At 34.0% G+C, this 21,466-nt stretch overlaps 1 protein-coding gene across 7 annotated transcripts; it reads right to left on the bottom strand.

Annotated features, from left to right (window-relative positions):
• LOC105780869 (zinc finger BED domain-containing protein RICESLEEPER 3) lies at positions 1-12,748 on the bottom strand. 7 transcript variants are annotated; one of them, XR_008195105.1, is made up of 6 exons: positions 12,274-12,748; positions 2,886-2,969; positions 2,366-2,497; positions 446-616; positions 308-366; positions 1-186 (listed from the first exon to the last, which is right to left on the bottom strand). XR_008195105.1 is itself a non-coding variant. In XM_052629376.1 (3 exons), exons 1-2 carry the CDS (start codon positions 1,116-1,118, stop codon positions 326-328), a joined length of 714 nt encoding a protein of 237 aa, XP_052485336.1. In that variant the 5' UTR covers positions 1,119-1,491; the 3' UTR covers positions 1-186; positions 308-325. The 7 variants fall into 7 exon arrangements, 2 of the variants coding, with proteins under 2 accessions (XP_052485336.1, XP_012460853.2); XR_008195102.1 differs by lacking the exon at positions 12,274-12,748 and adding an exon at positions 3,720-11,972; XR_008195104.1 differs by lacking the exon at positions 2,886-2,969 and having other exon boundaries at positions 12,274-12,747.
• Between the last annotated feature and the right edge of the window lie 8,718 nt (positions 12,749-21,466).

A 21,466-nucleotide genomic window follows, 5' to 3' on the forward strand; every position in this document is an offset into this window, starting at 1 on the left:
TAATTAAAAGCATTACATAAATCTTTAAATCACTACATAATTAAAAATATTACATAAGTCTTTGAATCACTACATAATTAAAAACATTACATAAGTCTTGAATTAACACATAATTGACATGTAAGTTTTAATATTCTCTATTTATATCCATTTCATCTCTCCAAAATATCTCCATTTGCATTAAACCTAAAAAAAACATGAGCAAAAATTTAGCATATAATAGAAATATACGCATTTAAAAAAATCAAATAATATAAACAAACGAATAGATTATAAATTAAGAAGAATAAGATAGTAGTAAGCATACCCTTCAACTCACGAAAGCTCATGAATCTAGGGTAGGCTCTAATGCTTTCCAAGAAATGTCTAAACATTGAATCAATTAAATAAGTAAGAGTGATATGGTAAAAAAATTGAAACTATTAAAATAAAACAATAAACATACCATTTTCAATCTTGTCAAGCTCTTGGATTTGTTCTTCAATCTTTTTTATGTCTTCTTGTGATGATGATCTTTGAATCCAATCTTGAGCACACACAAGAGCTTGTACAATTTTAGGAGTTAAAGAACTCCTATATTGATCAAGCACACGTCCCCCGGTGCTAAATGCAAACTCTGAAGCAACCGTAGAAACCAGTATAGCTAACACATCTCTGGCAATTTTTGAAAAAGTGGGAAATCTAGGGCTGTTCACTTTCCACCACAATAAAATATCAAAATCTTCAACAAATTCTTCATTAGCCTCAGCTAGATATTTATCCAACTCAGATGTTTTATCCTCACCACAAATTTCCAACTTACGCTTTTTATACAAAGCTTGCATTCGCCTTTTCATTTTTTGTTGTGGTTCACCAATAGAAACATGTGTTGACACACTCGATTGGCTACAAGTACTATGAATTGGAGGCTTATACTCATCAAACAATTCATACAAAGATTCCTTCAACTTTTGCATCATTTCACAAGCTTTTTCAGAACTAGACATTTCACTAAGTGCAAATTCAAGATACTTTAGTTTTTGTCTAGGATCTAAAACACAAGCAACAAACATAAGCAAATTCATCTTATCAATATCACCCCAATACTTATCATACTTCTCTTTCATCTTGATGGCCATAACATTGAAATCAATATTACTATTTAACTAAGCATCTCGTAAAAGAATATCAATTCGGAAAGCTCATCAAAAAATTTGTTGGACGTGACATATGAAGTGCCAGAGATACGCAAAGTGACTTCATAAAAGTGTTCCAAGAAATCCCTCAAGTTTCTAACATTATCCCAATCATCCACACTAGGCCAACCCTCTCCCCTTTCAAGTTCAGCCCTAAAGTTTGTATCTTACTCCTCAAATCTCTCAAAAGCTCTCTCAAAGTTCTGAGCAGTGTCTAACATTAAGTAGGTCGAGTTCCACCTAGTACAAACATCAAGACACAACATCTTCTTGCACTCTATCTTTTCCACCACAACACACTCCTTAAACTTTTGTAATCTAGTGGAGATTGTCTCACATATCTAATGACCCCTTAACACGTTCAATGATTTATTCATTTCCTTTAAGCCTTCAACAACAATCAAATTCACAATGTGTGCCATGCATCTCATATGAAGATATTTACCATTTTGAACTAAACCCCTCGAGGGTTAAATTTCTTTCTCAAATAACCAATAGCAACATCATTTGAACTTGCATTATCAACAAGAATAAAGAAACAACTTATCAATCCCCAATTCAACAAGCATTTCTCAATCACCATCCCAATGGACTCACCCTTATGATTAGAAATTGGACAAAATTTTAAAATCTTTTTATTCAATTTCCAATCGTTATCAATAAAGTGAGCAGTGATACACAAATAATTAACTCTTTGCAAAGATGTCCATGTGTCAGTAGTTAAGCAAACTCTAGAACAAGAACTTCTCAGAAGTTGTTTTATCTTGACCCGTTTATCTAGATACAATTGATAAACATCCCTAGTCATAGTAGTTCGTGAAGGAATATGAAACCTAGGACATGCCACAAACATAAATTTCTTAAAACCTTCACTTTCAACAAACTTGAAAGGTAATTCATCAATCAGAATCATTTGTGCTAATCCTTTCCTACATGCTTCTTGATCAAATATCCAAGTTGAAAGATTCCCTTCCCCCCATTCAACTCCCTTTCTAGGTAAAACTAGTTGTCCTTGACTAGTGTCAACAACATTACTAGGATTTTTCTTACATGAACCAATATGATATTTCAATGACCCCGTATCATTTTTTTTCATATCACAACAAAATTTCTTTTCACAATAATTACATTTAGCCTTACTTGCACCCTCACTATTAATAAATTTAGTGAAGTGAGACCAAACTTCTCACCTTTGAGGAGGGGCTTTTCTTTTCCCGGTAGTCCCCTTTGTTTGGATTGAAGCTCCAACTCCCGAATTTTTAGAATCTATCGAAGTAGGAGGTGTAACACTACCCTCAATAGATGTTGGTTCGGTTGACATTCTGCAAGAAAAAAAGTATATAATAAATTAAAATAATACGACAAACTTGGGGTCAAGGACAATATTATTTACAAAATCCAGAAACTTAATTAAATTGATGCAATATGGAACTTAATCAACTTAATCAATTAAATTAGTTGATAAAGCCCAAGCAAAGTCAAACTAATTAAATAAATATGCTTCTGCATCATATTTGGGTGGAGAAAATTGTAGTTAGAAATAAAATTATTGTTGTTTTGCCGTAAAGAAAAATGATCATCAATGTGAACGGTTCATGTAAGATTCAATTTGATAATTGAACAGAAATTGAACTAAGGTATGAAAAATAATCTTATATGAAAAATAATCTTATACGACTGAATTAAGGTGGTAGCTATCGTTATGACTACCAGATTAAATCCGTTATCCAACCAATATTAACTGGTACTAGAGGGTAAATAGGGAATCGTCCCACGAAGAAGCTCGCGTTAAACCTATTTGGAAAGAAGAAAAAATCAAAATTAAGATAATGTAAACGCATGCAAGATAGTAAAATGGGGGAATTTTTTTTGCTTCTATGTTTTCCTAAAATAATGAATAAATTTTAACTTAGATTTTACTTAAAATAATTAATCCAATAGAGAATAGGAGAGCTTAGTTATGGGCTCCTCAATCCGCTAAGCACAAGTCGATTGCATCCCTCAATTATTCCAATATCCAAATTCGATAGAAAGGATAAAGAAATCGCTTACGAAGTAATTTCCTAACTCAAGTAATTTTATCCAGTCAGAGAACGTTCTTAGCTGAATTTCTACCCTTAATTACCTCTCCGTCGACGAATTAAAGGTGTATTTAAAATTCTTAGAGTTTTACCTTGCTTCAATCGTAAGAGTCTTCCAGCGGTCTCTTCCATTAAATCCCTAGTTGTTCTTAATTGGTTGCTGACCAATTATTCATCACATATTCTAAGTTTATTAAGAAGTTTAATTACTCAATTTGTACTTAGATGATTGTAAGAAAATCCCCAACTTAAATAGGTGATCAATCTAATTGATTTAAAAATTTTCTTTGAATATTAAAATCAAACAATTAGAGAATACTGAACTCGAATTTAGAAAAAAGAATCATGTCTTTAAATCTCTTGCGCTCAGCTTCATGAGTACCTAACTAAGCTGAAATAATTCAGCAACTCATAGCAAGAAGATCAGAACTGAAATTAATTGAAGACAATATAAATTTCGAACCAATCTCGTATGAAAGAAACTGCTCTCAATTGACGAGCCCTTCTCCTCTCGATTAGCTGATTCTCTAAACTGGTTTCCCGCTGATTGACTGGCGTGTGTTGGATCACAGAAATCCTCTAGCGAATGACCGAACTATACCTGCAAAATAATAGAAAAAGCTCTGCCCCGTCTGCTGCTTCTTCTCCTCCTTTTATGGAAAAATAAATCCTCCAATAATTCAAAAAAACTTGATCTTATCCCCTTAATCTTAGCCTAACCCGTCGCATAGCTTCTGCTTAGTAGAGTTTGACTTCGATTAAACTCCTCAAGCCTGATTTGGCTTCCTTAATTCAATTGGAGTCGGCCACCGCTTAGCAAGAAGGAAATAATAATAATTCCCTTGCTGTCCGTTTGTTCATTCGGCCTGCTGCTTTTCTATTGGACCGAATTTTGTCCCAATGTTAATTTAATTCCTTCAACCAGCATATGATCGTCATTCGGCAGCTTAATTTATGCGAATTACCTTCCAAATTGAGCTTATACGGGCATCAACCTGCACATGAAATAAAATTAAAATTAAATTGTTGAATTGGAGTGCAATTAAATTATTACGGCATAGAATGCCTCTAATCAATTTAGGCTGAATTATAACTTAATTAACCAAAAAAGTAATCAACAATTTAAATAATTTAATTGAATAAGTTAAACTCAAAATTGAACTTAACAAACTCCCCTATACTTAAACTATTGATCGTCCCTGAGCAATCAAGTCGACGAAAATCAAGAAGAATTTTAAAAATATCAAGAATAATCAAGAGTTGTTGCATAGCCCAAGCTTAGGATGAATTTTGAAATCAACAATTTAGATTTTGGTTTATTCAAGAGAGGAAAATATAGAGGAAAATAATCATGCTTCTTTGATCAATTCTCACCGAAAAGAATAAAATTATTAACACTCTTCACTCATTGTGTTTAGGCTAGTACAACGCTCTCAAATTGAAATAAACCGTAATTAACCCCATAGGCTTGCTTGTCCATCTTACCTTAACATAATACATAAAATTTCATAAATATAATTGAGGCCAAATTAAGGTTGTAATGGGGCCAAGGTAATGTTTTAAGGACGGGAGGGATTAATTTGGATGGTGGAGCTAATTTTCTTAGACTAGTTAATCGTCTGGAAGTCATCAATTCTCTTATTTCTCTTTTCTTTTCTTTTTTCAACAATTCAAGAAGATAACTAAATCAATCAGCCTTTCATCGTTTCCATATCCCTTGATTCAACCGATCCATTTCCTTATGATCACATAACGCTTCATTCATTAAATTCACTCGGAAGGCTGCAACTTGCTGCTTCTTTCTCACGAAAATCAGCCTTTAATTTCCAGCTAAACATCACCCCCAAATTGGCCAACATATATCGAAATTATGATGAACTTCCAAACTGAATTAACTAGCCTAAAAAGGTGAGTTGATTCATCTTTGGCTTAATTTCTGGAGGTGAAGAAAAAATAAAGAAATTAAGGCTTCAAATTGGCTAGCTAAGTGGAATAATGACAAGGTCGGTTTTTTATGAGTAATTGTGGCTTAATTCCTATGGCCTCTTAAATCATATCAATGGAAATCAAATGTATTACTATCCTTAATAAGATCTAAAGCAAGTTCTAGAGTAATTGATAGTCGATAACAATAATCACACATGAATGAATAATAACCTCCTAAGTTGGCATGGATGTCCCAACTTACGCTCTAGGCTCAAATTCCTCACAAGGACCACATAATCGATCAAGTAAGCAGACTAAAAATCTCTTCAATTTAAAACCACAAAATCAAGTTTTTTTTCTTTTCAAAACCAAAATCAGTCAATTGAAAACAAAATTAATCCCAACCAATCGACATACAACAATCACAATCAATCTTGAATTCATAAAATACACCTTCATTCTTTTATTTTAATATGTAAAGAAATTTAACAAAATTTATGAAAGTTGCTAAATTAAAACAAACATAAAATATGTTAGAAAATCAATGAATTGATTCTCCCCCATACTTAATGTTTGCATTGCCCCTAATGCAAAAGAAAATTAAAAATTAAAAATTATTTAATGGAAAGAAACAATAATAATGGAAAAGATAAAAAAAAAACTTCCCTGAATACGTGGGTTGCCTTCCACAAGCGCCTTCGTTTTAAGTCGTTGGCTCGACATCACAATTTCTCATGGATCCTCAAGATTGATCTCCTCCAACCAAGCTGCTTGCTCTCCTTTATGAAAATGTTTCAACCTGTGACCATTTACTTTGAAAATTTTATTAGTTTCGAGACTCCTAATTTCGATTGCCCCATGATAATGCACTTCGGTTATTATAAATGGACCAAGCCAACTTGATTTTAACTTACCGGGAAACAATTTAAGCTTAGAATTAAAGAGTAGTACCTTTTCCCCCACCTTAAATTCCTTGCGAATCAGCTTGGAGTCACGAAATGCCTTCGACTTACCTTTGTAAATGACCGAATTGTCATATGCCTCCAAGCACAACTCCTCCAATTCTTGCAGCTTCAACTTACGCTTTTCACCTGCCAAACTATAATCCAAATTGCATTGCTTAACAGCCCAAAATGACCTATGTTCAAGCTCTACGGGAAGATGACATGCCTTCCCAAAAACAACCCTGTAAGGCGACATCCAAATTGGCGTTTTGTAAGCTGTTCGAACAACCCACAATGCTTCATCTAACCTTTGACTCCAATCTTTCCTATTGGGCTTAACAATTTTCTCTAAAATTCCCTTAATCTCTTTGTTACTACTCTCGGCTTGCCCATTGGTTTGAGGGTGATAAGCTGTCGATACTTTGTGAGTGACACCAAATTGTGCAAATAAGGCTCTCAAGGTTCTATTACAGAAATGTGTTCCCTTGTCACTGATTATAGCCCTGGGTACTCCGTATCTATTTAAGATGTTAGTCTTAAGACACTTCACCACTGTTTTAGCATCATCAGCCCTAGTTGGGAATGCTTCTACCCATTTCGACAAGTAATCAACACAAACAAGAATGTATAGATAACCGAGAGAAGAAGGAAAAGGCCCCATAAAATCAATACCCCATACATCAAATATATCACAAACATAAAAATTATGTAATGGCATTTGATTTTTGCTACTTAAATTGCCGGTTTTTTGACGTAATGCACAATTTTTACAAAATGCATATGAATCTTTATGAATAGTCGGCCAAAATAACCCACACTCAAGTATTTTATGAACTGTTCTCTTAGGCCCAAAATGTCCTCCACCTTCTCGAGAATGACAAAAATTAAGCACCGAATCTATCTCACTATCATCGACACAACGCCTAATTATTTGATCACTACAAAATCGCCAAAGGTATGGCTCTTCCCATAAGTAAAATCGGGCTTGACTTCTAATTTTTTCTCATAAATGTCTAGGTGCATTCGTAGGGAACTCTTTAGTCACTAAGTAGTTCACTATGTCGGCATACCATGGCAAAACACTAGACACACTATAAAGTCGCTCATCGGGAAATAAATCACTCGGCTCATCCCTCAAAATTCTAGTCTCTATCCTACTCAAATGATCGGCCACAAGGTTCTCCTTACCTTTCTTATCTTTAATTTCCAAGTCAAATTCCTGCAAAAGCAAAATCTATCTTATTAATTGGGGCTTAGCTTCTTTTTTATGCAACAAATATTTAAGAGGACCATGGTCAGAAAATACAACAACTTTGACTCCTAACAAGTATGCTCTAAAATTTTCTAAGGTAAAAACTATGGCATAGAGTTCTTTCTCGGTCGTGGTATAATGGCATTGAGCTGGGTTCAATAGCTCGCTAGCATACCTGATAATATAAGACTCCTTACCATTTCTTTGTCCTAAAGCCGCACCAACAGCCTTATCACTAGCATCACATAGAATCTCAAAAGGTAATGCATAATTCGGTCCTTGAATGATAGGAGCCGTGATCAATTTCAATTTCAATTCATCAAAAGATTTTTTGCAATTCTCACTAAATTTAAATGCGACATCCTTACCAAGAAATGCACATAAAGGTGACGATATCTGCAAAAATTCTTGATGAACCGACGGTAAAAACCTACATGACCCAAGAAGGATCGAATTCCTTTCACAGTACCTGGATAAGGTAGATTTTTAATTACCTTGACTTTGGCTTGGTCTATTTCTAAACCTTTAGCTGAGACGACATGCCCCAATACTACGCCCTTTTCAACCATGAGATGACATTTCTCAAAATTCAATATCAGGTTAGTCTTAATACAACGCCTAAGAACTAACACAAGATGATGCAAACATTGATCAAATGAATCACCATAAACCGTAAAATCATCCATGAACACCTCCATTAAATGTGAAATAAAATCTGAAAATATGCTCGTTATACCTCTTTGAAAAGTAGCTGGTGCGTTGCACAATCCGAAAGGCATTCTCTTGAAGGTGTAAGTTCCAAACGGGCAAGTGAAGGTGGTCTTCTCTTGATCCTCAGGTGCAATAGGTACCTACAAATAACCTGAATAGCCATCTAAAAACAAAAATGTGAGCGACCAACTAACCTTTCTAACATTTGATCCATGAATGGAAGGGGGTAGTGGTCTTTTTTAGTGGCTTTGTTCAGTTTCCTATAGTCTATACAAACCCGCCAACCATTCTGCACTCTCGTAGGAATCTCTAACCCCTCCTTGTTGGTATCTATTGTAGTTCCTCCCTTCTTAGGTACAACATGAATTGGACTTACGCACTTTGAATCAACTATAGGATAAATGACATCGGCTTCCAACCATTTTAAAATTTCAGTCTTAACTACCTCCATCATTGGTGGATTCAATCAGCGTTGGGGGTCTCTTTTGGGGACTGAATCTTGTGGGTACACAAAGTCGTACTAAGTCCCTTAATGTCAGCTAGTGTCCAACCGAAGGCTTCTTTATGCTCCCTAAGAACTCTAAGCAGCTTAGATTCTTGGGATTTAGTCAAGGCATTCGACACTATCAATGGTAAAGTTTGATTTTCCCCTAAATAAATGTACTTTAAATTTTTGGGCAGCTCTTTTAACTCTAATTTAGGTGGCGAAATCAATGAAGGGACTTGCTTACCAGTCACCATAAGATTAGGGAGAATCGGCTTGAATCGTGTCAATTTGGGCGAGTCTAAAGTACAAATTGAGTCAATTAAAGAATCAGAAACGATAAATTCATGATCATTGATATCAAAAATATCTTTAGCTAGAATGCTTTTCAACTCGTCTTCATCCCCTAATTCATAAACATCTTGAACAAAATTATCAATTACATCAAGAGTAAATACGGAATTAATATCAGTGGGATATCTCATAGCATCAAATATATTAAATTTAATTATCTCACCATCAAATTCCATTGTTAAATTCCCTTTATGCACATCAATTTTCGTTCTAGCTGTCTTAAGAAAGGCTCTACCTAAAAGTAAGGGTACATCAATCGAATTAGCATTAGGTCCCATGTCTAAAACATAAAAATTAGTCGGAAAGACTAACTCATTTACTTGCACGAGAACATCTTCTAAAACACCATCAGGGTAGGCATTACTTCTATTCGCAAGCTGAATTATCAGTCCTGTGTCTTTTAATGCACCTAATTGAACTTTATCGTAGATACTTTTAGGCATGACATTTATAGAAGCCCCTAAATCAAGCATAGCTCTATCAAGTTTAAGGTCTCCTATCTTACAAGGTATCGAAAACATTCCAGGATCTTTACATTTAATAGGAAGTTTCTTTTGAAATACCGCAGATACATTTTCGCCTAAGCTAATCTTCTCATTTCCAATTAATTTCCTTTTAGACGTGCATAATTCTTTTAAAAACTTAGCATATCTAGGCACTTGTTTAATTGCATCAATCAATGGAATGTTAACTTGTACCTTACGAAACGTCTCAAGGATTTCGGCATTGACGTCGTCTGATTTTTCCTTCCTCAAACGCTGTGGAAATGGCGCCTTCGGCACATAAGACCGAGGCTGGTTATTAGCATCTTGACTTGCTTGAGCTCGAAGTTTGGGAACCCTTGTTTCCTGTTTAAAATTTGTTGTATCGCGCGAAGTAGTGGGCTGTTGTAAACGTGATATCCTTGCTTCCTTTGGAGCTACTTGCGATGGTTGTAAATCAGCCTTTGGCAAGGCTAAATTTTCCTCTGCTCTATCACTAAATCAAACTTTTTTACCTCAGTGTCGTTTTCCTCATCGCTGTTTTGGACTTTCTTTAGTATTGATCTCAACTCCTTCCCACTTCGCAAAGTTATAGCACTGACATTATCCCTCGGATTTGCCACGGGCTGTGATGGTAACCAGTTATTTACCTGTGCTTGCAAGTTCCCAAGATTAACGTCAGTCGACGAGGCTCTGGTTTGCAACTGCTTCACTGCCGATTCTAAAGACTGAAATCTTCCATCGGTTTCCTTCTTCTGGTCAACCATCATCTTCATCATTTGTTCAAGCATGGTATGAGTCTTAGTTTCAGCACTAAGATTTTGATGGTTGGGTTGTTGCTGTGACGTATTATATTGTCGTGAATTTTGCTGCTCGAATCCTGGAGGTGTGGCTTGGTTTTGATATCTGAGATTGGGATGGTCTCTCCATCCTTCATTATAGGTAGCTGAGTATGGATCATACCTTCTCTGATTTGGAAAGACGGCGTTAGCTTCCCCTTCCTATAATGTCGGACACATATATGTGGTATGTCCTTCCAAACAACAAATTGCCACATAGTGAAGCTTTCGTATTACCTCCAGTCATCAATTTACTTACCATAGCCGTTAAATTAGCTAACTGAGCCTCCATCATACTCGACTGGCCCTCATCCATTCGTTTACCCAAATCGGACCTCCTGAGACCGAATTACTGTGTATTCTGCGCCATATTAGCAATCAAATTTTGGGCTTGCTCTGGAGTTTTATCAACCAATGCACCTCCACTCGCTGCATCAATCATTCCTCGATCTTGTGGCATCAACCCCTCATAAAAATATTGTACTAAAAGCTATTCACTAATCTGATGCTGTGGACAACTCGCACATATCCGTTTAAATCTTTCCCAGTACTCGTATAATGACTCACCTACCAGTTGCTTAATTCCACAAATTTCCTTCCTGATTGACCCTATTCTCGATGCCGGAAAGAACTTCTCAAGAAAAGCTTTGTGCAACCCTGTCCACGTCGTAAATGAATTTGGCGGCATATAATATAACCAGTCCTTCGCCAAACCTTGTAACGAGAAAGGAAAAGCTCGGAGCTTGATTTGTTCCTCTTCAATGCCATCTGGCTGCATAGTTGAACAAGTTATTATAAATTCATTAATATGACGGTAAGGGTCCTCACCTGGTAGTCCATTGAATTTCGGCAACAAGTTCAGGAATCCCGAATTAAGCTTTAATGGCCTATCAAGGGCAGGATAAGTGATAGATGGTGGTTGTGCAGCCAAGTTAGGTGCGGCCAATTGCTTCAAGGTCTGGTTGGCCATGTCGATGTCCTCGAAATCGTTAGGCTCGTGGAGATTGTGAGATTCGACTTGTTGATCGGTAATGTTAACAGGGAACTTCGATGTTCGTCGTCCGCTCCTTAATAACATATACTAAATAGACTAATCTACCTGCAAAGACAAAAACAAGCAAACAAAGTAAGTTTTGAAAATCAAATAGATTTGGCTACGTCGCTTCCCCGGCAACGACGCCAAAATTTGGTAGCTATTGTTATGACTACCAGATTAAATCCGTTATCCAACCAATATTAACTGGTAATATAGGGTAAATAGGGAATCGTCCCACGAAGAAGCTCGCGTTAAACCTATTTGGAAAGAAGAAAAAATCGAAATTAAGATAATGTAAACGCATGCAAGATAGTAAAATGGGGGAATTTTTTTTGCTTCTATGTTTTCCTAAAATAATGAATAAATTTTAACTTAGATTTTACTTAAAATAATTAATCCAATAGAGAATAGGAGAGCTTAGTTATGGGCTCCTCAATCCGCTAAGCACAAGTCGATTGCATCCCTCAATTATTCCAATATCTGAATTCGATAGCAAGGATAAAGAAATCGCTTACGAAGTAATTTTATCCAGTCAGAGAACATTCTTAGCTGAATTTCTACCCTTAATTATCTCTCCGTCGATGAATTAAAGGTGTATTTAAAATTCTTAGAGTTTTACCTTGCTTCAATCGTAAGAGTCCTCCAGCGGTCTCTTCCATTAAATCCCTAGTTGTTCTTAATTGGTTGCTGACCAATTATTCATCACATATTCTAAGTTTATTAAGAAGTTTAATTACTCAATTTGTACTTAGATGACTGTAAGAAAATCCCCAAATTAAATAGGTGATCAATCTAATTGATTTAAAAATTTTCTTTGAATATTAAAATCAAACAATTAGAGAATACCGAACTCGAATTTAGAAAAAAAATCATGTCTTTGAATCTCTTGCGCTCAGCTGCATGAGTACCTAACTAAGCTAAAATAATTCAGCAACTCATAGCAAGAGGATCAGAACTAAAATTAATTGAAAACAATATAAATTTCGAACCAATCTCGTATGAAAGAAACTGCTCTCAATTGACGAGCCCTTCTCCTCTCGACTAGCTAATTCTCTAAACTGGTTTTTCGCTGATTGACTGGCGTGTGTTGGCTCACAAAAATCCTCTAGCGAATGACCGAACTATACCTGCAAAATCATAGAAAAAGCTCTGCCCCGTCTGCTGCTTCTTCTCCTCCTTTTATGGAAAAATAAATCCTCCAATAATTCAAAAAAACTTGATCTTATCCCCTTAATCTTAGCCTAACCCGTCGCATAGCTTCTGCTTAGTAGAGTTTGACTTTGATTAAACTCCTCAAGCCTGATTTGGCTTCCTTAATTCAATTGGAGTCGACCACCGCTTAGCAAGAAGGAAATAATAATAATTCCCTTGCTGTTCGTTTGTTCATTCGGCCTGCTGCTTTTCTATTGGACCGAATTTTGTCCCAATGTTAATTTAATTCCTTCAACCAACATATGATCGTCATTCAGCTGCTTAATTTATGCGAATTACCTTCCAAATTGAGCTTATACGGGCATCAACCTGCACATGAAATAAAATTAAAATTAAATTGTTGAATTGGAGTGCAATTAAATTATTACGGCATAGAATGTCTCTAATTAATTTAGGCTGAATTATAACTTAATTAACCAAAAAAGTAATCAATAATTTAAATAATTTAATTGAATAAGTTAAGCTCAAAATTGAACTTAACATAAGGTATTTAGTTTGAACAATTCAATTTGATAATCTTATATGATATTTCAATTTATGTTCAATTTATGTAATGACAGTGAACCCGATATTCATTTGATAATTAAGATGTTTATTATTCTAAATAATAACATATACGACTGAATCATAAATAATAACAATTTTTAATTTTAAATATTTTAAGATTCAAATGTTCGCATTTAATTATTTATTTTAAACTCAAGTTAACTTATTTAGTTTACGAAAGAAAATAGATTATTTGTAGTAATAAGACATTAAGACTTGAGTATAATATAGGATTTTTTATTTAATTAATGCAATATAAAATTATCATTAATTACAAATAAAAAAGTAATTAAACAACGACAATGGTTAACTATAAACATGAAAGAAAAAATTAAGACAATAGTATACAAGGAAAAATTAAGACAATAGTATACAACGACATAGTTTTTCAACTAATAAATATTTAACAATGAAAACATTAACTTAAAATAATAGTTAATAAATAAAGTAAGGCAACATTTTATTTTGTCAGTGAGAGATAGTTATAAGATAGTTATCAACAAGCTTTTGGAGTTCAAGCCTTCAAGGAAATCAACAGACAAAATCAACAGTTTTTTTGAAAATAATAATGAAAGAAAAGCACAAAAAGTAAGAAGACATTATTACTAACATAAAAGTAAGCAAAACCCAGAAATAAAAAGAAAAACCCATAAAAGTAAGCTGAAAACACAAATGTCAAGCAATAAGGAGAAATGGACAGGAACATGGTGTAAAATTAAAAGACAGCAAACCTGGGTCTGGGTATTGGTGTGGTGGAAGAGAAATGGACAGCAAAAAGGTGTGAAAATGGTGGATTTTTCCGATTCGACTGAGATTGAGAATATTAGGGATTTAGGGGTGTTAGTGAAACTGTGAAAGTCGGCTGGTCACTGCTATGGTAGTGTGCTGAGTGCTGAAAAAAAGTTTGGTTCTTAGAGAAGAGAAAATAAATTGGGCCAAGTTTAATTTGACCTGGTTGAGGCCCATGGTAATAAGGCTCCAAATTTTTTTTAAAGCTCTGCTTTTGGCCTTCGATTCTTGCTTTAGTTGTTGTACCAGAAAAAGAAGCAAGTGCTGACTTTTCTTTCTTCCCTGGATGAGCTACCGTGGGTGTGGGAAGAGCCTTTTCAATTTACAATTTTAATTCTTGTTGTAAGGATTGTTATCAATTTCTTTCTTCCCTGGATGAGCTGCCGTGGGTGTGGGAAGAGCCTTTTCTTTCGACATTTTCGCAGCTAGTCGATTAATATCAATGATATGGGGATTCAAGCTCATGGTCAAACTGTAAAACATGGGTTTGAAAATGATGTTTATGTGCATTGTGCAGGGTTCATTAGTTTATTCTTTATATGTATTCAATGTGTGGAGATGTAAAGGTTGCTAATGAAGTGTTCAGTCGAATGTTATCACCGAATGTGGTTTCATGGACGTCGATAATTGCTGGGTTTAATAAAATTAGGGATGTTGAAATGGCACGTGAACTGTTCGATAAAATGCCTCTAAGCTCAAAAATCAGGAAAAAGAAAATTTAGAAGGAGTAAAATGCAAAAAATTCAAAATGTTTCGGAACATACTCTGTTACCCTGCAAAATTCGGTTAAACCGAAAAAATTTGGTTAACCGACCGGTTTCGAACCGAATTAACCGTTACCCAAAAAATTAAAAAAAATTACCCGACCCCCGATCAAAAAAATTCGGTTAACCGACCACTTAACCGAATTCGGTTGGTTAACCAAATTTTTTCGGTTTTAACCGAATTATGCACACCCCTAAGAGGCGATTCTAGGGGGTTGGCATGGCCCCCACCCCTTAAAATGAAAAATTTACATTTAAACTTTTTAATTTTTTTAAAATTTTAAATTAATAAAGGTAAAATTGTACTTTAGACTCTCTAAAATTATAAAAATTCAATTTAATACTTTAAAAATTATAAATATAGACTATAAAAAATTAAAATTTCATTCGACCCTCTAAAAAATTATTCTGGGTTCGCTTCTGCCTAAAATTTTGTTGTTTAGGGGAGAAAGTTTAGCTAGAAAAAGGTAAAAGCACATTTCATTCTTTATCAAATCATGAATATTTCTCACTTTCATTTCATGTTTTTAGTTGAGCCATTAAAATGGCCATTTGTGGTTGTTGTCATTAATGTGAACATTTATGATATTTATTGAAGAGAAAGAAGTGGAGAGAGGAACTACAAGCAAAGTGAGAGAAAAGCTTGTAGAGTGGAGAAGAGTAGATTCTTCCATTTAGGGTCCGTTTGATTGCCAGTAAAATGTTTTCCGTAAAATAATTTTTGAAAAATGTTTTACTTTTCTGCAAAATGATTTACTGGAAAATATTTTCTGGTGTTTGATTGAATCTGTGTAAAATATTTTCTGCTGTTTGGCGGATTTCTTGAAAATATTTTCCGGAAAAATTGTTTTTACATATATTAATATATATTAATAAATTTTATATTTTAAATTTTTTACATATATTGCAATGATTTATTTATAAATAAATAAATCAAATTAAATATATAATAATACTCAATTATTAAAATATAAAAGCATTGCAAACTACTTCCGAAATTTACTAATTAGTAGTGAATCAATTGTAGTGATCTCTTGATGAAATTCCGCTTAGCATAAAAGCAATTTTTTTGTTGTCTTACAAACAACACAGATAGCATCATTATCAAATTTCAGCCACTCTCAAGTATAACCAATTCCTTAGCCAACCAATATACATTGTAACACAAAGCTATCTCCTATAAAATTTATCCCAATGCAAACATTTACAGACATAAATATGTATATATGTATGCATTCAACAAATACATAACCATATGCATGCAATCAACTATGTTCTAGGATAGAGTTGTGGGTGTGATAGGACCTACAAACTTCTTCGCATACAAAAACGACATTGGAAGATGCACCATTCGACAATGACACCACATTCTTCCTACAGAATTATACAAAATTATTATCTAGAGTAGAATAATGTAGAACCTTTGGAACAGATATAAGACCTGTAAAAGGGAGACTATTTACTAACAAACTTTTGAAAGGAACCATGTTCGAGGATCCATTTACGTGCTTTCTCAATTGCCCTTTCTCCACCTTTAGCACTTTCACCAAGCAGCCTCAAGCTAACATAATTTAACACAGTACCAAACATGGTGCTTGGACCTTCAATGTGAAGACCCCAACCACCATCTCTATTCTGCAAGAAAACAAACAACTCTCGAGCGAGCAATTTTCTTCATTTGTTTATATGGTAATGACAATGCCAACTGACATCGAATAGTTAGTAAAAGGCAGTTGACTTAAATGGGTTGGTTTTCCTTTCATCCAGATAGCACTATGCTTGCTTAGAACAAGCTCAACTGATGTGAGAAACATTCCGAGAGATAGCGGATAATAATAACATAATTATGTCATAATTAGTTCATAACATAATATCTACTCAACAAGTGGAAATCATAAAATCTTAGACACACACAAGGCACATTGCTTGCACGATGATTGTACAGATATATCGCATATCTCATATTAATGCTCCTTTGATAGGACAATATTCAAGGCTCCAAGAATATATAATGTAATAACTCTGTTGCGGTTTATAAATAAAGCTTAAATTACATATCATCCAATTATTAGTTGTTGAGAGATGCAACAATGTCAAGGTAATCGTAAAGCTATTGAAATGTAATTATCGGGAATCTCGAGTTAAAAAGACAAACATAATGACAAAATAAAGGATTGGTTCTTCCACTACACGCACAAATGTGAAATGTCAAAAGATCTTGAGAAGCGACAATTTAATTTCTTTGTAGATTAAGCCACGTAAAAGACATTAGTAATTTTCACATTAATGCATGATCGAATCGATATAGCTTTGTTAAGCCTTACCAAACCATGAAGTAGAAACATAGGGCCCCCATAATCTCCTGGCCAATGACCATCATCTACTTGTATTATTGAATAATAATCAAGGGCGCTGCGCAATGTAGTTATTACAGCCTCTTCCTTGACATCTTCAAACTCTTCCAGTTTGGTTTGTGGTAAATTAGTGACAGATTGTTTCTCCTCCGCAAACTACATCCAGAAAGAACTATAATGACCTTCAAAATGCAAAATGGCTAAAACAAACAACAATGGTTTAGACGACGTGTCAAAAATAAGAAATCTTTTCTCCACTCCTTAACTATTTCCATATAATCTAGATATGAAGTTTACCACAGCAGAAGAGAAAAGTTTTAAGCTTCTTCTTTTTCCTTTTTTGAAGTTTTTTGTCAAATCATGAAATCAATCATAGAAGTAAAATTTCCCCGCAATGGAAAGACTAAAGAGAACTATATAGAAATCTCAACAGCAGAGAACCAATTCTTCCAAACTTGGAAAACAAATTACATGAACAACTAATTAACAAAAAACCCCCAAATCCCAATTTTAGCACCCAGATTAACCTGAATTCTCATGAGAAGATCAAAACTGTGTTTTTTATGGAAACGGTTATCTCGAAAACTCTGACGAGCCATTTCCACCTTAGAAAGCTCTTTCGGGTTCTGATTGAGGCGTAATTCCAGACTTGATGAACGCCGGTGTCTGGTGTTAAGAATCGGTGTTGGCTGATGGCAAGAAGAAGATCAGGTGTCAAGGATAGGGGAAGGGGAAGGGGAAAGGAAAGGGAAAGGGAAAGGAAAATTTTCCTGAACATGTCTTACTGAATTAGAAACGGTAAGACATTTTCCAAAATTAAAGGCTTCTTTTTCTCGTGTTTGTAATTGATTTTACGTGAGGAAAATATTTTCAGCCAAACAAACACTGGAAAAGGCTGAAAACCTTTTCCAGAAAATGTTTTACTACAATCAAATAGACCCTTATTTTGATTATTTTGTTGGTAAATTCTTCGATAAATTTCAATAATTTCCTAGTTAAATAATAATGTGCTCTTAATTAAATAAATGTATATTAACATTATTTTACGTTAACAAATGCCATGAGTAAAATTAATATTAAAAGAAATTTGAGTTAGGGTGGTCTCTAGCATATTCTTGATTTGCCTTAAACATGGATTATATTGTAGCTTGATTTGGGTATTTGGTAAATGAAGCGAGTTTTGATAAAATGCATTGTGATTTGTTAAATAGTTGAGATATAATTCACATGTCAATAGGGGATTAGATGCTTTGATTAGAAGATTGTGACAAATTTACCTCATGGCAAAGCATTTATGTGCAATTGGATCCAATTATAGAGTGTTTAGATGGGCATGCTTCTGGTGTAAATTTTAGGGTGTTTGGTTGGTAATCTCATGTATCTTGACATATACTGATGCTAAGTGCACTAAGGGCCACGATCAAATAATTCTATGAAAAGTTGTTAGGACGAAAAACAATAAATCAAGAGTGGAAATGCTACAACTTATACTTTGTATACTTGTATAATATTAATTGATTGAGATACCTGTTCAAGCTATTACCTGTTCAAGCTATGCTAGGTAATATAGAAACTTAATTCATTTAATACTATTTACCCTTGTTGTTGTGATAATATGTTACTTACATGCTAAATTTTACTTAATGGCAAATCAAGGGGCAATCCAAGGTAAGTATTCTATTTTACCATTGAACTTACTAAACTTCATACTTAATGCCTCGTTGTCTTTCTGTATAGGTATGTTTTGCTTTTGAAAGCTTAGTTCACTTCGTGGATCATCATCATACACCATAGCGAGATTAAGTGAGTATGAAACCATTGTATTTGTGGTTTCTAGTGGCATGTACTAGAGGGTCATTAGTGTATGCATGTATGTCAGTTTCATCTTATTTTTGAACTTGTATTATTTTGAAGCACAAGACTTACAAATTCATGGTATGAATGTTTATGGCAATTAATAGCCTCACTTGGATGTGTTTGAGTGTGAAATGTCTTGGGGAACTTAGTAGGTTCAGAGTTGCAAGCGATTTTGATTCATGATGCCGCGACTGTGCATATCATGTCTCAATCTTGTCAGCTAGACAGTGATGGTTGAAAAAAAAGGGTTTGGAAAACGCAGCAAAAAATAAATTTAGGGAAAAACCAGAGTTTTAAAGATTTTTCCAAATAATATCTTGGTTGTGATATCTAAAGTAATAGACACTTAATCAAAATTATACCTTTTTGATTTGTCTAGGATGAGCGCTTTGACCGAGTAGTCTTCTTCGCTATCCTCAAGCTCACGTCTGTTCGAGTGTTGGTTCGCTTCGAATCAAAAAAAATTCACAAAAATTACATGTGGGGTAATTTTTCAATTTCTCTAAACTTTTAGGTCAAGTTATAAATTAGAAAAATATTTATAGAAATTTTCTAGAATAATCTCTTCAGAGAATTTTCTCTCTACAACTCTCTTGAATTCAAGTGTGTGTAAATAATGACACAAGGCTCTTTTTATATAGGGAGAGTTTAGAAAGTTCAACTATAATTAAACTTAATCACTTTAATATTAAGATAATCACTTTAATATTAAATTAATAAAATAATATTAAGATAAGTATTAAATTTAATTTAATATTAAACTATTAAAATAATATTATTTTTAGAATAATTAATTTAAAATCAAATTCTCTCGTAGAATTCCAGTAGGAATGTAACTCTTCCACTCCTCAACCACTGATGACAAATCACCGCTGGCCATCGTGACGCCGCCGTCGCATCCACCAGCACCGTCGTGTTTGGTGATGTACGTGCGACACCCTTACGACACTTCGAGTCGGTTCGGTCTAGGTCAATGATGACTTGATTAGTCCAGTCTAGCCACCGGTTGGACCGTCTGCCCGATTTCACATATCGGGCCCGATTCAACCAATTTTAGGGTCTTGGTCTCTGTTTTGTGATCCCAGGCCCAATTTACAATCTTAGGTCCAATTTTCAAGTTCAATTTCCCATTAGGCCAATTGTCTGATTTGAAACATAATTTCCAAAAATTACTTAGATTTTTCAAATTAATTTTTCAAGGAAATTCTTTAATCAAATTCTATAGTTGAACAATTCTCACGACCACCTAATTTAATTCCACATCGAATAAATTGACTCAATTAAATAATTTCCAAAGTCGTAGAATTTTCTTCTGATTCAAATACAATCTGATCGAGCTTTTGTTGAGCTAGCGGAGGGACCAATCGGGCATATACAATTAGGCTCTAGTGATTGCAATTATGTCCAGAAGCATCGCTTCGATAATTCACAATTACATAATAATGGAGTCAATCCACAAGAAGTATCATAATTGAAAACTCATTATTGTAACTCTTTACGGAAGCAATTCATCTAACTGCTTTGTCCAATGACCTCATCATTTGTGTGTTGCTCTCATATGATATCCTTGATTCATTTGAGTTAAGTTTGTTCACTCAATACAATCCTATTGTATCTCATTGTAATATCTCGAAAATTACTACTGTAATACCCCAAAAATTACTACAGTAAGAAAGTAGGTATCCTTGATATAGTAAAATAAGGAAATAAAGTGAGTAAAGGGAAATTTTGAGTTATGGCAACATTGAGAAGTATATTATGATATGTTAATTCAAGAAAGGATTACATCGCAAAAGTGAGAAAATTTTTGTTGATTAAGAGTAAATACTTAAAATTTGAGGGGTAAAATGTAAATATGAAAAGTTGAAGGTAAATGGATGAATTAGGACCAAATTGAAAAGGTAAAGAATTTTGAGGACTAAATCACAATTTTACCAAATTAAGTGATGACTCAAGGATGAAATTTTTAAAGATTATAAAGGACAAAATGGTCAATTAGAAGAGAGAGAAATTTAGAAGGCAATGATGATGTTGGAGATATTTTAGATTAATTAAATAAATATTAGTTTATTAATATTTTAATTTGATTTTTAAATAATATTTTATTATTTTATTATTAGTTTATTTAGTATATATATAAGAAAAAGAAGATGAAGAATCACCATCCCACCATTTTTTCCCCATGCACCAATGTGAGAAGAAGAGAGAAAGAAAGAAAGTTTTGCTTTCTTTACAATTTGGTCCTTCCACCAAAAATTCACCATTTTCACCTAGAAATCAAAAGAATTTCCATATCCATCAAGAGAGAAAGATAACAAGGAGAATATGGGGAGCTAGAATATCAAGTTAGATTCAAGAAAGAGAAGCTGGAGGAGAGAGAAAATCAAGTTAAAGGTTGAAACTAATAGGACAAGGTAAGAACATCAAGATTTCAATATAATTTTAAGTTTGATATTATTGAAAAAAAACATAGAAATGATGTTATAGTAGAGTTTTCTTATATAAGGTCTTATGTTATTGATATATTAGTGAAGGAAAATAAGTGAAAGTGATGATAAATATTATAGAGAAAGGGAATAAGGGAGTTATAAACTTAGTAATCAACATCTTGCACTAAAACAGCTTTTGAACAAAGACACTAGGTTAACTTTGAAAAATCA

The sequence above is a fragment of the Gossypium raimondii genome, chromosome 4, assembly GCF_025698545.1.
Source record: "Gossypium raimondii isolate GPD5lz chromosome 4, ASM2569854v1, whole genome shotgun sequence".
NCBI classification, from domain to species: domain Eukaryota; kingdom Viridiplantae; phylum Streptophyta; class Magnoliopsida; order Malvales; family Malvaceae; genus Gossypium; species Gossypium raimondii.

Coding starts and splice junctions, on each gene's coding strand:
- LOC105780869 (XM_012605399.2), bottom strand. CDS start 1,118: ATGGCCATCAAGATGAAAGAGAAGTATGATAAGTATTGGGGTGATATT. Junction 187..445: donor GCTTGACAAGATTGAAAATG/GTATGTTTATTG, acceptor TGTTTTTTTTAG/GTTTAATGCAAATGGAGATA.